At 37.6% G+C, this 16,526-nt stretch overlaps 1 protein-coding gene across 3 annotated transcripts in view; it reads right to left on the minus strand.

The window, feature by feature from the left end:
- The window catches only part of LOC133557475 (breakpoint cluster region protein-like), a 143,653-nt gene extending 131,128 nt beyond the window's left edge, over positions 1-12,525 (minus strand). For all 3 annotated transcript variants that reach the window (XR_009807776.1, XM_061907950.1, XM_061907951.1), the window contains exon 1: positions 10,474-12,525. Coding sequence is in view for 2 of the 3 variants with exons in the window: in XM_061907950.1 (XP_061763934.1) it covers positions 10,474-12,007 (1,534 nt within the window). In the remaining variant the exon portion in view is untranslated. The remainder of the gene's footprint in view (positions 1-10,473) is intronic.
- Between the last annotated feature and the right edge of the window lie 4,001 nt (positions 12,526-16,526).

Raw genomic sequence — 16,526 nt, forward strand, 5'->3', positions numbered from 1 at the left:
GGTAGGAAGGACGAAAGGAGGGAGGGAGGAAGGGGATAAGGCGGGAGTGTTGCTGGTGTTTTGGTGAGATTGTATGGTCGTACCTGAGGGTCAGAGGGGTGTGGTGACCGCCAGTGTCTCTGAGGGAAGCCACGTTTCTCAACCAGTGCCACCCACACTGGTTTAAAAATATAACTTAGATATTGGGTTTCACTATGTAAAGCGCTTTGAGTCACTAGAGAAAAGCGCTATATAAATATAATTCACTTCACTTCACTTCACAAGGAGGAAAGGAGGGAGGAATGGGGGAGGGGGAGGAAAGGAGGTAGGAAGGAGGAAAGAGGGTGGGAGGAGGAAGTAAGGGTGAGGAGGGGGGAAGGAAAGGAGGGAGGAAAGGATGGAGGAAAAAGATGAAAGAGAGGGAGGGTGAGAGAGGGAGGGAGGGGGAGGAAAGAGGGTAGGAAAGAGGGTGGGAAGGAGGGAAGGAATGAGGAATGGGGGAGGAAAGGAGGTAGGAAGGAGGAAAGGAGGGTGTGAGGACGGGGGTTAAGGGGGATGAAGGAGGGAAGGAGGAAAGGAAGGAGGAATTGGGGAAGGGGAGGAAAGGAGGTAGGAAAGAGGAAAGGAGGGAGGGGGGAAAGGAAAAGTGGGAGGAAGGAGGGAGGGAGAGGAAAGGAAAGGAAAGGAGGGAGGAAAGAAGGGGGTAAGGGGAAGGAAGGAGGAAAGGAGGATGGGAGGGTGAGGAAAGGAAGGATGGAGGAAGGCGGTAGGAAAGAGGGTGGAAAGGAGGAAAGGAAAAAGGAATGGGGGAGGGGGAGGAAAGGGGGTAGGAAGAACGAAAGGAGGGAGGGAGGAAGGGGACAAGGCGGGAGGGAGGGGGAGGAAAGGAAGGAAGAAGGAAGAGAGTAAGGGGGAGGAAGGAGGAAAGGAGGGAACAAAGAAGGTAGGAAGGAGGACTGGAGGGAGGAAGGAGGAATGGAGGGAGGGAGGGGTGAAAGGAGGGAGGGACGAAGGGGGTAAGGGGGAGGAAGGAGGAAAGGAGGGAACAAAGAAGGTAGGAAGGAGGAAAGGAGGGAGGGAGAGGAAAGGAGGGAGGACGGGGGTAAGGGGGAGGAGAAGGGAGAAGAGGAAAGGAGGGAGGAAAGAAAGGGGTAAGGGGAAGGAAGGAGGAAAGGAGGGGAGGAAAAGAGGGAGGAGGGAAGGGGGTAAAGGGGAGGAAGAAAGAAAGGAGGGGGGAAAGAAGGTAGGAAGGAGGAAATGAGGGAGGGAGGGGGAAGAAAGAGGAAAGGGGGAGGGAGGGGGAGGAAAGGAGGGAGGGAGGGGGAAGAAAAGAGGGAGGAAAAAAATGTAGGAAGGAGGAAAGAAAGGAGGGAGGGGGAGGAAAGGAGGGGGTAAGGGGGAGGAAGGAGGAAAGAAAGTAGAAGGAGGAATGGAGTGAGGGAGGGGCAGGAAAGGAGGGAGGGATGAAGGGGGTAAGGGGGAGGAAGGAGGAAAGGAGGGAACAAAGAAGGTAGGAAGGAGGAAAGGAGGGAGGGAGAGGAAAGGAGGGAGTAAGGGGAAGGAAGGAGGAAAGGAGGGAAGCAGGTAAGGGGGAGGAAGAAGGAAAGGAGGGGAGCTAGAAGGTAGGAAGGAGGAAATGAGGGAGGGAGGGGGAAGAAAGAGGAAAGGGGGGGAGGAAAGGAGGGAGGGAGGGGGAGGAAAAGAGGAAGGAAAAAATGTAGGAAGGAGGAAAGAAAGGAGGGAGGGAGAGGAAAGGAGGGAGGAAAGGAGGGGGAGGAAAAGAGGGAGGAGGCAAGGGGGAAAGGGAGGAAGAAGGAAAGGAGGTAGGAAAGAAGGTAGGAAGGAGGAAATGAGGAGGGAGGGGGAGGCTAAGGGGGAAGAAGGAGGAAAGGAGGGAAGAAAAATTTAGGAAGGAGGAAAGAAAGGGGGGCAATTGGGAGGGAAGTAAGGAGGAAGAATTTAGGAAGGAAAAAATAAGGGAGAGAGTCGGAGTAAATGAGGGAGAAAGCAGGAGGAAGGAAGGGGGAAAGGGGGAGGAAAGGAGGGTGGAAAAATTTAGGAAGGAAGAAAGGAGGGAGGTGGAGGAAATGAGGGAGAGAGTGGGAGAAATGGAGGGGAAAGGAGGAGGAAAGGGCGGAGGAAAAAATGTAGAAAGGAGGAAAGAAGGGAGGGAGGTGGAGTAAAGGAGGGGGGAAAAATTTAGGAAGGAAGAAAAAGGAGGGAGGTGGAGGAAATGAGGGGGAGAAAGGGAGGGTCAAAGGGAGAGGGAAGAGGGGAGTGGGGAGGAAAAGAGGGACAGAGAGGGTGGAAGGACAGGGGAAAGGAGGCAGAAAGAAGGGAAGGAGTGAGGGAAGGAGGGGAAAGGGGGTATGAGGAAAGGAGGTAGGGAGAAGGAAGGAAAGGATGGAGAGGGGGGGGGAGGAAAGGAGGGAAGAAAAAATGTAAGAAGGAGGAAAGAAGGGAGGGAGGTAGTGTAAAGGAGGAGGTAAGGGGGAAGAAAGGAGGACGGAAAAATGTAGAAAGGAAGAAAGAAAGGAGGGAGGGGAGGAAATGAGGGAGAGAGGGAAGAGGGAGGAAAAGAGGGACGGAGGGGGAGGAAGGACAAGGGAAAGGAGTCAAACAGCTGCTGTGGAATAAGTACAACACTTACTGTGTTAACACTTTGTAGGACTCAACAACAGACAAGACAGCCACATTCAACTTAATGGCAAAGACTACTTCCTGACACACCTGGGACTAACTGAAATGAACACAGACTTGCAATTGATGCCCAGCACAAGTGTGTGTGTGTGTGTGTGTGTGTGTGTGTGTGTGTGTGTGTGTGTGTGTGTGTGTGTTGGAGTGGGGGCGCTCAGCAGGAGCAAATTTAGTGTCGTCATGGGAACGTGTAAACTTTAATCCTCTCTTTTGTCTGGGAATTACTAACTAATTCAGATTATCTTCATCATCCTTTCCCTTCTCTGGATGTACACACACACACACACACACACACACACACACACACACACACACACACACACACACACACACACACACACACACACACAAATGTGCCCTGCCCTATATCTCTTACATGGGATTATCACCCCTATCACCCACTACTAACTATCACTGACTACTAATAACAACTATCTAGCACTGACTATTATCATCCAATACTAATTACCATCACCATGACCGTGACCTTCGATCCCTCAGACGGCACTGTATTAAAAAGCGACATCAATCTCTAAAGGATATCACCACATGGGCTCAGGAACACTTCAGAAAACCACTGTCGATAAATACACTGTCACCAACTACTTTGGCACGTGTTGCAGCCGTGAAATTCAAAGTTTATTATTATTTGCAAAAAAATAAATAAAGTTTATGAGTCCGAACATCAAATATGTTGTCTTTGTAGCATATTCAACTGAATATGAGTTGAAAATGATTTGCAAATCATTGTATTCCGTTTATATTTACATCTAACACAATTTCCCAACTCATATGGAAACGGGGTTTATATATAGCTGACTAGTAACTATCACTGACTACTATATATCACTGATTAATTATCACTGACTAGTAACTATCACTGACTAATATCTATCATTAACTATCACTGACTAATATCACTGACTAATAAATATCACTTTCTAATAACTATCACTGACTAATACCTACCTCCGACTATCACTTACTAATAACTACCACCCCCTAATAACTATCACTGACTAATAACTATCACCAACTAATAACTATCATTATCACTGACTAATATATATCACTGACTAATATCACTTCCCAATAACTATCACTGACTATCACTGACTAATACCTACCGCTGACTATCACTGACTAATAACTATCACTAACTAGTAACTATCACTGACTAATAACTATCATTGACTATCACTAACTAATATATATCACTGACTAATAAGTATCACTTTCTAATAACTATCACTGAATATCACTGACTAATACCTACCACCGACTATCACTGACTAATATCCACCACTGACTAATAACTATCACTGACTATCACTGAATAATACTTACCACTGACTATCACTGACTAATAACTACCACTGACTATCACTGACTAATAACTATCATTGACTAGTAACTACCACTGACTAATAACTATCATTTACTATCACTGACTAATAACTATCACTGACTAGTAAGTATCACTGACTAATAACTATCACTGACTAGTAACTATCACTGACTAATAACTATCATTGACCATCACTGACTAACATGTATCACTGACTAATAACTATCACTTTATAATAAATATCACTGACAAATAACCATCACTGACCAGTAACTATCACTGACTAATAACTATCACGGACTAATACCTACCACTGACTATCACCGACTAATAACTATCACTGACTATTCCCAACTAATAACTATCACTGACTAGTAACTATCACTGACAAATAACTATCATTGACCATCACTGACTAATAAATATCACTTTATAATAACTATCACTGACTATTACTGACTAATACCTACCACCGACTATCACAGACTAATAACTACCACTGAATAATAACGATCACTAACTAGTAACTATCACTGACTAACTATCATTGACTATCACTACCTAATATATATCACTGACTAATAAGTATCACTTTCTAATAACTATCACAGAATATCACTGACTAATACCTACCACCGACTATCACTGACTAATATCCACCACTGACTAATAACTATCACTGACTAATAGCTACCACTGAGTAGCACTGACTAATAACTATCACTGACTAATAACTATCACTGACTAATAACTATCATTGACTATCACTAACTAATATATATCACTGACTAATAAGTATCACTTTCTAATAACTATTACAGAATATCACTGACTAATACCTACCACCGACTATCACTGACTAATATCCACCACTGACTAATAACTATCACTGACTAATACCTACCACTGAGTAGCACTGACTAATAATTATCACTGACTAATAACTATCACTGACTATCACTGACTAATAACTATTACCGACTAGTAACTACCACTGACCAACTATCACTGACTATCACTGCCTAATAACTATCACTGACTAGTAACTACCACTGACTATCACTTTATAATAACTATCACTGACTAATAATTATCACTGACTAATAACTATCATTGACCATTACTGACTAACATGTATCACTGACTAAAAATATCACTTTATAATAACTATCACTGACTAATAACCATCACTGACTAATAACTATCACTGACTAGTAACTATCACTGACTAATACCTACCACTGACTATCACTGACTAATAACTATCACTGACTAGTCACTATCACTGACTAATAACTATCATTGACCATCACTGACTAATATATATCACTTTATAATAACTATCACTGACTATCACTGACTAATAACTATCACTGACTAATACCTACCACTGACTATCACTGACTAATAACTACCACTGACTAATAAATATCACTGACTATCACTGACTAATAACTATTACTGACTAATAACTATCACTGACTAGTAACTATCACTGACTAATAACTATCATTGACCATCACTGACTAACATGTATCACTGACTAATATATATCACTTTATAATAACTATCACTGACTAATAACCATCACTGACTGGTAACTATCACTGACTAATAACTATCACTGACTAATACCTACCACTGACTAATAATTATCATTGGCCATCACTGACTAATATATGTATCACTTTATAATAACTATCACTGACTATCACTGACTAGTAACTATCACTGACTAGTAACTATCACTGACTAATACCTACCACTGACTATCACAGGCCATTAATGACTAACAAGGACAAAAAAGATTTAAACACATCAGGTCCTCTCTGCACCACACACACACACACACACACACACACACGTAGCTCCCCTGCTGCTCACAGTGTTGTGAGGATGTTACAGTCAAGTGATAATAATAATAATAATAATAATAATAATAATAATAATAATAATAATAACAATAATAATAATAATAATAATGGATTAGATTGTCAACCACATTTACTAGATATCATTTTAATAATACTAATATTAAAAATAACAACAACCATAATGATAATATTAACAACAACAACAACAATAATAATAATAAAAATAATAATAATAAAGAGAAGCATCATTTTTGTCTGAGACAAAAAAGAAACACAACATCTTTTAAATGTGGCATACAGGAAGTGTGCTACTCTGAATATTGCTGAGCAACAACAACAACAACAATTTGGTTCCACAAGGCCGTCAATAAAATAAAAAAAGAACTATGAATGTGCAGCAACAATTGAACAGAATGAGCACTTTCTGCTTTAAAGAGGTAACTTGACACACAATTCTGATACAAATAAAACTACAAAAATATTTATTTGAAGTTTTATGTAAATTATATTTGTTTGGTCCATTCAAAGGATATGGAAATATGGTTAGCATTTAGCTAAACAACAAACCAAACCATTACAGTTTCTTTGGGAGTGGTGAAGATATTTTTCCGAACACATTTTGAGTTTTGCCGCGACCAAAACATAAAAAAAATCAAATATAAATTTAAAGTCTGTATTTAATCATACTTTCATGGACATTGTCTAAATATTCTTCATGGAGTTTCTATTATTTACTTTTCAAATAAATCTCTCACATTTTTTGTATCTAATTAAGCTGCCAAAAGTTAAAAAATAATTGTTGCATAAAGTGGCAAAAAATATATTGTTTTATGATACAGGATTAAAAATAAATTAAACTCCTTAGCTGGGTTTTCAAACCTCAGGTGGACTGACTTAAATAATCTCTTCACTTTTTATCACCTTACAGTCACGTTGTCATCACCTTTTCATCACATTTTAATCATGTTTTCATCACATTTTCATCACTTGTTAATCATGTTTTAATCACGTGTTATAACACTAATCACATATTCCTCACATTTTAATTCAATTTTAATCATGTTTTAAACACATTTTCATTATGTTTTACTAAAATTTTAATCACATATAATCATGTTTTAATCACATTTTAATTATGTTTTACTAAAATTTTAATCACATATAATCATGTTTTAATCACATATTAATCACATTTTAATCACATATTAATCATGTTTTAATCACATTATCACGTTTTAATCACATTTCAATCGTATTTTAGTTATGTTTTAATCACATTATGATCATATTTTAATCACGTTTTGATTACATTTTTTTCACATTTAATCACATTCTATTCTTTTAAATCACATTTTAATTATCTTTTAATCACATTTTAATCACTTTTAAAACAAATATCACATTTAAACCACATTTGTATCATGTTTTAATCACATTTTTGATCACATTTTAATCAAGACCTATTTATGTTTTAATCACAATTTAATCACATTTCAAAATTTTAATCATGTTTTAATTACATTTTATTCATGTTTTAATTACATTTTAATCATGTTTTAATCACATTTTCCTCATTTTAATAATGTATGTATTAAGCATAATAACATATTAATGACATACATTATAATCATGTTTTAATCATTTCAATTACACCTTAATCATGTTTTAATCACAATTTAATCACATTTTAGTCACACTTTAATCACATATTAATGACATATATCAATCATGTTTTAATCACGATTAATCACATCTTAATTATATTTTAATCACGTCTTACTTATATTTTAATCACGTTTCAATCACATTTTTATTGCATTTTAATCACGTTTTAATCGAATTTCAATTAGAAATTTCAATCACATTTTAATCATGTCTAAATCACATTTGAATCACGTTTTAATCACGTTTTAATGACATATATTAATCATGTTTTAATCACTTTTTAATCATGTTTTAACTACATTTTAATCACGGTTTCACATTTTAATCACATTTTACTCAAGTTTTAATCACTTATATATAAATATTTTTATATATATATATATATTAATCATGTTTTAATCACATTTTAATCATGTTTTAACTACATTTTGATCTCGTTTCAATCAAATTTTTATTGCACGTTTTAATAGAATTTCAATAAAATTTCAATCACATTTTAATCATGTCTTAATCATGTTCAAATCACATTTGAACCACATTTGCATCACATTTTAATCATGTTTTAACTACATTTTATTCATGTTTGGATCACATTTTAATCTCATTTTACTCAAGTTTTAATCACATATTAATGACAAATATATTAATCATGTTTTAATCACATTTTAATCATGTTTTAACTACATTTTAATCACATTTCACTCAAGTTTTAATCACATATTTATGACATGTATATTAATCATGTTTTAATCACATTTGAAATCATGATATAACTATATTTTAATCACGTTTTAATCACATTTTACTCAAATTTTAATCACATATTAATGACATACATATTAGACATGTTTTAATCACATTTTAATCATGTATTAACTACATTTTAATCACGTTTTAATCACATTTTACTCAAATTTTAATCACATATTAATGACATACATATTAATCATGTTTTAATCACATTTTAATCATGTTTTAACTACATTTTAATCACGTTTTAATTACATTTTACTTAAGTTTTAATCACATATTAATGACATATATATCAATCGTGTTTTAATAACATTTTAATCCAGTTTTAACTACATTTTAATTACATTTTACTCTAGTTTTAATCACATGGTAATGACATATATATTAATCATGTTTATCCACATTTTAATCATGTTTTAACTACATTTTAATCACGTTTTAATCACATTTTGATCACATTTTACTCAAGTTTTAATCACATATTTATGACATGTACATTAATCATGTTTTAATCACATTTGAAATCATGTTATAACTATATTTTAATCATGTTTTAATCACATTTTAATCACATTTTACTCACATTTTAACAACATATTAATGACATACATATTAATCATGTTTTAATCAAATTTTAATCATGTTTTAACTACATTTTAATCAAGTTTTAATCACATTTTACTCAAATTTTAATCACATATTAATGACATACATATTAATCATGTTTTAATCCAATTTTAATCATGTTTTAACTACGTTTTAATCACGTTTTAATCACATTTTACTCAAGTTTTAATCACATATTAATGACATATATATTAATCATGTTTTAATCACATTTTAATCATGTTTTAACTACATTTTAATCACGTTTTACTCTAGTTTTAATCACATATTAATGACATATATATTAATCATGTTTATCAACATTTTAATCATGTTTTAACTACATTTTAATCATGTTTTAATAACATTTTAATCACATTTTACTCAAGTTTTAATCACATATTAATGACATATAAATTAATCAAGTTTTAATCTCATTTTAATCACATATTAATGACACATACATATTAATCATGTTTTAACTACATTTTAATCACGTTTCACTCAAGTTTTAATCACATATTAATGACATATATATTAATCATGTTTTAATCACATTTTAATCATGTTTTAAGTACATTTTAATCACGTTTAAATCACATTTTAATCACATTTTACTCACATAATGACATATATATTAATCATGTTTAATCACATTTTAATCATGTTTTAACTATATTTTAATCATGTTTTAACTACATTTTAATCACGTTTTACTCAAGTTTTAATCACATATTAATGACATATATATTAATCATGTTTAATCACATTTTAGTCATGTTTTAACTACATTTAATCACGTTTTAATCACATTTTACTAAAGTTTTAATCACATATTAATGACATATATATTAATCATGTTTTAATCACATTTTAATCTCATATTAATGACATATATATATATTATTCATGTTTTAATCACATTTCAATTACACTTTAATCATGTTTTAATCACAACTTAATCACTTTTTAATCAAATATTAATGGCATATATTATTAAGTTTTAATGACATTTTAATCACGTTTCAATCACATTTTTATGACGATTTCACCGCATTTCAATCAAAATGGTAATCTTATTTTATTCACGCTTCAATCATGTTTGAATCACATTTTAATCATGTTTTAATCACAGTTCTACCATGTTTATATCACATTTTAATCATGTTTAATCACATTTTGATGACACCGTAATCATGTTTAAATCACATTTTAACCAAGCCTTAATCATATTTTAATCATGTTTTGGTCCCATCTTAATCAGGTGACCAAATTACTCCGAGCAGGACTTATAGTAGTCAAAATTATTTTGACATAAATATTAAAGACAATCTATTTTTTGTGTCAGAAAGACTTTGGCTTGCTTACAGTTAGTTGCTTGTTTGTTGTGTTGTCCTTGTGTGTGTGCACTGTTACTTCTAGTGGTGAGAAATGGTACTGCAAGATATTTAACAATTGAAAGTAAGAACGTGAGCCGGGTGACACTCCAAAGATTGTCTTCCCACACAAAAACCGCAACGAAACCAAATCGGAGGACGGACGGTCACTCACCCAGGTGGTCGCCGTGGTAACTGTTGTCATGCGGCGCTCTGCCGTGCTGGGGCCCGGCGGGGGGCCATATTTGGCCCGTCTTGCGGACGCTGACGATGGTGGCCTCGGACATGACCAGGTGCGCGCCTTGCTGCCGCTGGTGGCGCTTCTGGGACTGCGGCGTGGGCGGGCTGCTGCTGTCGAAGGAGTGCTGCGAGTTCTGCGAGTTCTGCGACGGCGAGCGGCTCTTCTCGCGGAAGGGCCGGCGGAAGGCGGCGGTGGGGCTGGGCGACACGTGGCTGGACTGCCCCGACGAGAAGTCCTCCTCGCTGGATGTCAGGTTCTCGTTGGAGCTGCAGTCCGGCGTGTAGCCGCCGCCGCCGCCACCGCCGCCACCGCCGCCCACGTCCTCGAAGCTCCCCGGGGAGTAGGAGCGGCGGGGCCAGGTGAGGAGGTGGTCGTCGCCGGCGCCGTGGTCCCTCATTTGGACTCGGACGTCCCCGCCCTCGCCCATCATGACCCCGCCCACGTAGACGCTGGAGTAGGCCTGGAAGTCGGACGGCTGCCAAGGCGGCGGCGGGGGTTTCCCGCCATTGGCTCGAGTTCTCTGCGCGGGCTCGCCGTCCTCGTACTCGGCGTCATACCCACAGGTGCTCTCGGTGGATCGCCCCCTATAGACGGGCCTGGCGCGGAGCTCGCCGGCCACGGTGGCCAGGTTACCCGGCAGGGAGTGCAGCGAGCGCTTCCTCTCCATCTGCAAGGCCTGACTCCCCAGTGTACCCATCTTGTCGAGGGCCTCCCGCTCGTTGACGCGGACCAGCCCCCGGTCTTGGTGGAACTCCACGTTGGAGTAGAAAGGGGGCGGGGGCTTCTCCGGACCTTTGTCGCCCACCGAGTGAGAGTTGGCCCGCTTGATTCTCTCAAAGTTGGACCGGAGGGCGGCCACGCCGAGCCCCATGCCCAGCTTGTCTTTGGGGTCGGACGGCGGCTCCTTGTCCGGGGGCGGCAGGGTGGGCCTTCTGGGCGACACGGAGACGCCCCCTCTCTGCTTGGAGGGCGAAAGGCCGTCCAGGTTGTCGCAGGAAGCCGACTCGGCCTGAGGGGGCGCCTCGAAGGCCGACTCCAGCCCGTCGCCGTGGGAGGCCGACTTCCTCGCCGGCGGGGGTCTCGGTTTGGATCTGCCCATTCCGTCCCCGTGGTAGCGGCTCGGGTACCCGCCCCCGACCGCGCATCCCACCCCTCCGGTCTCCTGCACGTGCGGCTGCTGGGACTCTGCCCCCTGCGAGGCGGCGGGGTCCACCCCCTCGTTCAGCGGGGTCTTCCTGAAGCCCCAACGCTGCTTGTCGTAGCTTTTCCTCTCCTTGGCCAGGAGGGTCTGCAGGTAGATCATACGGAAACGCTCCTTGTTCACTTCCTGCTCCAACCGCCTGATGGACACCTTGCATCGCTCCAGCTCCTGTTCGATCCCCCCCACCGACCTCAGCTCCATCCTGGGGGGCTCCGACTCCGGGAACTGAGCCTTCCACGCCTCGATGAACCCCACCGGCTCCACCATGTCGGCGTGCGCGCGCTCGACTCAAAAAGACGCTCACAACAATGGAGGGGACTCCATGTCGCAGGAAAACATCCTTAAAGGATCGCGATCATCGCGGAAACGATTCCAACATCGTTCAAAACCAGACCTGGGAGGGGAAAGTCCACAATGTACAAATGCTGCCGGTTTTCTGGCTCACCGAGGGATCAAATTCGGACCTGTGCGCGCAGAAAAGCTTCCCCGAGTCCTTCCGGAGAATTCGGCAGCAATCTCAGGTGCGTCTGATGCTCCTTTGTACGCTGGAAGGAGAATCAAGTCACAAGGACGCGACGTTAGCGAGCGCCGCAGCGGACATGTTGGTCAGGTCCGACTCGGACGTTTTTGCTCCGCGTTCCATTGTTTTCCCTCCGGCGTTCTTTGTTGTTTTTATTCCATTTCCAACCCCCCGCCGAACGCTCGCCGGGCCGCGATGGAGCAGCTGCGAGCTTTCACATCTCGCCATGAAGAAGAAGGAGAGGAGGAAGAAGAGTGGAGGCTGCAGGAGTGGGCGGGGCCAGGCCGGTCAGTCCGCTTTCTTAAAGAGACAGTGTCGTCACCGCGCGGTCACGTGATCGTGCATCCCGCTTGCCCTTTTAAATTGACGTCAATAAATTACGCTTTTTTTTAATTTTTTTTATTTCACCTTCGTTTTCATTTTGTTATAATGGCTGTTAACACCATAGCACTGTATTGGATCATGTTTGCTCTAGTTTTTTTTTTTTTTTTTTGCATATTTGTAATAAAAATATATCAATCAATACCACATTTTCCAAAATAAAAGACGTAGTTTTACTTGATGCGAAACGCCAAAAGAGTGGATTTCCCCGCACGGTAGGAGCGTAGATGACGTCATGCGGTTCTTTTTCTCTTTTTAACTCAATGCTGCCATCTAGCGGCCAGTCGCGACACACTCATGTCGACGAAGTTAACGTTAACAGTAATTTGTTTAGGTTAGCGTTTTTAATTTGCAAAAAAATGTATTTATGCAAAGTGGATTTACCCGCTGGAATAAAAAAGACAATACAACATACATCCATAAACCTGCATGCATATGCAAATTGCACAGTAATCTCTTTATTTACATCGATTATTGCTTTTTTTTTTTTATCCTGCACTACCAAGAGCTACTGCAGGGGTCGGGAACCTTTTTGGCTGAGAGAGCCAAAAAGCCAAATATTTTAAAATGTATTTCCGTAAGAGCCATATCATATTTTTTTTAACACTGAACACAACTAAACGCATGCATTTTTAAGTAAGACCAACATTTCTAGAGTATAAAAGGTCTCTTATTCTTTCTAATAACATTGTTATTCTGAAGATAACTGTGGAGGGGGCATGGCCTGCGGGCCTGCAGCAAACTAGGGTGTGCCAGGACCAGCCTCAAAATCAGCGACAGGTGCGTAGATGGTCCACCTGGGCCTTGTTATCTAATCACCTGTCGCTCTGTTATTAGCAGCAGCCAGGAGGAGAGACGGGGTTGGGGCTGGAGCCAGAGCGCGAGCCAGAACGAAAGAGAAAAATACAATTGCTGTAAAGCAACTGAGAGACTTATTGAAAAATAAAACAACATTGTAACCCTGAAACAGGCTCTCATGTCGGTGCTTGGTGGTCTGAAAAACCCCTAGGAGGGCATGCCCCACACTAACCAATAATAAATAAATAACTTCTTACCATTAACGTAACTTCTTGAACAGGTGCGGTGGTAAACGGATGGATGGATTAAAAATGCATGACAATGTTTTATATTTTGAACATTATTTTTAACACTGTGATGACAAGTGGAATTATTAATTACTTATCTTGTTAAGCAATGTCAGCTCAGATTTATCCGAGAGCCAGATGCAGTCATCAAAAGAGCCACATCTGGCTCTAGAGCCATAGGTTCCCTACCCCTGAGCTACTGCAACGAAATTTCGTTCTTATTTGTACTGTAAAGTTCAAATTTGAATAACAATAAAAAGGAAGTCTAAGTCTAAATTACTACAGTAATAAAATTTGTGTATTTTTAACGAAATAAACAAAAAATAAATATAGCTATTATTTATCAGTCATTGTCTTTCAAATTCTTAAATGCAAATGAAAAAAAGTAATTTCGGCTCATTTTTTCTATTTTCATTTCTGAAACAAAAGTTGGATGACTATTTGATGACACTTAAAAGAAAACGACATTAAGACGCCTAATGAACAAAGATGAAGGAAAAGCTTAAAATACTGCTTCCGGTTCAATTTGTAATCACACAGATAATCTCGCGTTTTTTGTTTTTTTTCGATTTTTGTGTTTATCTGGAAAAATTCAAATCCATAAAAAAATAAAGCAGTAAAAAATCAAATTTTATGGCAATATTTTAATGAAAATCAACCCTTTTTATGTTTGTTTTAAAATCTGCTAAATATAATAAAAATAAAAAATAAAAACAGCCCCAATTTTATTTTTCGTTTCACGTAAATTAATATTATTCGTAAAAAACAAAACACCGAATTACAACTTTGTCCAGTTTCCGTGTTTTTATTTTTTTAGCGGCCAGTCGCCATACTCTCATGTCGATGAAGTTAACGTTAACAGTAATTTGTTTGCATTAGCGTTTTTAATTTGCAAAAGAATGTATTTATGTAATTACCTACTACAGGAATAAAATATGTGTATTTTTAACGAAATATAAACAAAACATTATAGTTATTATTCATCGTTCGTTGTATTTCAAATTCCTAAATGCAAATAAAAAAAGTAATATCGGCTCATTTTTTCTATTTTCATTTCTGAAACAAAAGTTGGACGACTATTTAATGACACTTAAAACAAAATGAAAAACAAAAAAAAAAACGACAATAGGACGCCTGCTGAACAAAGTTGAAGGAAAATGTAAAATACTGCTTCCGGTTCAATTTGTGATCATCACAGAGATAATCACAAATTAATTTTTTTTTCGATTTTTGTGTTTATCTGGAAAAATGTAAATTAATTAAAAAAAATAAAACAGCACAAAATCCAATTTTATACTAATATTTTATTGAAAATCAATTTAAAATTTAGAATTTAGTTTTGGTCAAACAATTTAGTTGTGGTCAGATTATTCGTTTCTTCAGACTAATTGTTACAGTTTTGTTGTAGGAAATATGAACTATAAAAAATTGACAAGTAGTTATTATCTTCGTCACTGAAAAAGAAGAACGTTACACTTTGATTTTATTTTCAGAAACCGGAAGTTGATTTTTAAAACAATATAGTTTTGGTCAGATTATTCATTTATTCGGACTAATTGTTTCAGTTTTTGTACAAAATATAAACAAAAAAGTGTTTTCACATGTAGTTATTGTCTTCGTCATTGAAAATGAAGAACGTTACGCTTTGATTTTATTTTCAGAAACCGGAAGTTGGTATTTAAATTAATTTAGTTTTGGTCAGTTTATTCGTTTCTTCAGGCTCATTTTTTCAGTTTTGTTGTATAAAATATAAAATAAAAAATTGTTTTCACATGTAGTTATTGTCTTCGTCACTGAATATGAAGAACGTTACGCTTTGATTTTATTTTCAGAAACCGGAAGTTGATTTTTAAAACAATATAGTTTTGGTCAGATTATTTGTTTATTCAGACTAATTGTTTCAGTTTTTTGTACAAAATATAAACAAAAAAGCCTTTTCACACGTAGTTATTGTCTTCGTCACTGAATATGAAGAACGTTACGCTTTGATTTTATTTTCAGAAACCGGAAGTTGGTTTTTAAAACAATATAGTTTTGGTCAGATTATTCGTTTATTCAGACTAATTGTTTCAGTTTTTTGTACAAAATATAAACAAAAAAGCCTTTTCACGTGTAATTATTGTCTTTGTCATTGAAAATGAAGAAAGTTACGTTTTGATTTTATTTTCCGTAACCGGAAGTTGGTATTTAAAACAATTTAGTTTTGGTCAATTTATTCGTTTTTTTCAGGCTAATTGTTTCAGTTTTGTTGTATAAAATATAAACAAAAATTTGTTTTCACATGTAGGTATTGTCTTCGTCACTGAAAAAGAAGAACGTTACGCTTTGATTTGATTGTCAGAAACCAGAAGTTGATGTTTAAAACAATTTATTTTTGGCCAAAATATTAATTTCTTCAGCCTAATTGTTTCAAATGTCATCGCCAGTCAGCAGAAAAGAAAGTAATGAACGAAAAAATGGACGTTTTCCGCACATCTGTGGTTTACGCCGACACCGGAACTGACACCAGAACCGGAAGTTTCTAAATAAGAACAAAACCGGAGTGGTTTGTTGTCCTACGTTTAAAAGTAGAAAAATCCTTAACATATTATTTTTATTTGGGAAACGTAGGTTCATTTAGATAATTATTATTATATTTGTTGTTGTTGTTGTTATTATTATTATTAATATTATTATTATCATTACTACTATCTTTTTGTATTGTTTGTTACTTTACTTTCTTTGGCATGTTTGGTTTGTATAAAGATGATAATTGTTCAAGCTGCTGTATATTTATACATATTGAAATGTATTGGAAGTG

Source organism: Nerophis ophidion, linkage group LG08 (assembly GCF_033978795.1).
Source record: "Nerophis ophidion isolate RoL-2023_Sa linkage group LG08, RoL_Noph_v1.0, whole genome shotgun sequence".
Taxonomy (NCBI): Eukaryota; Metazoa; Chordata; class Actinopteri; order Syngnathiformes; family Syngnathidae; genus Nerophis; species Nerophis ophidion.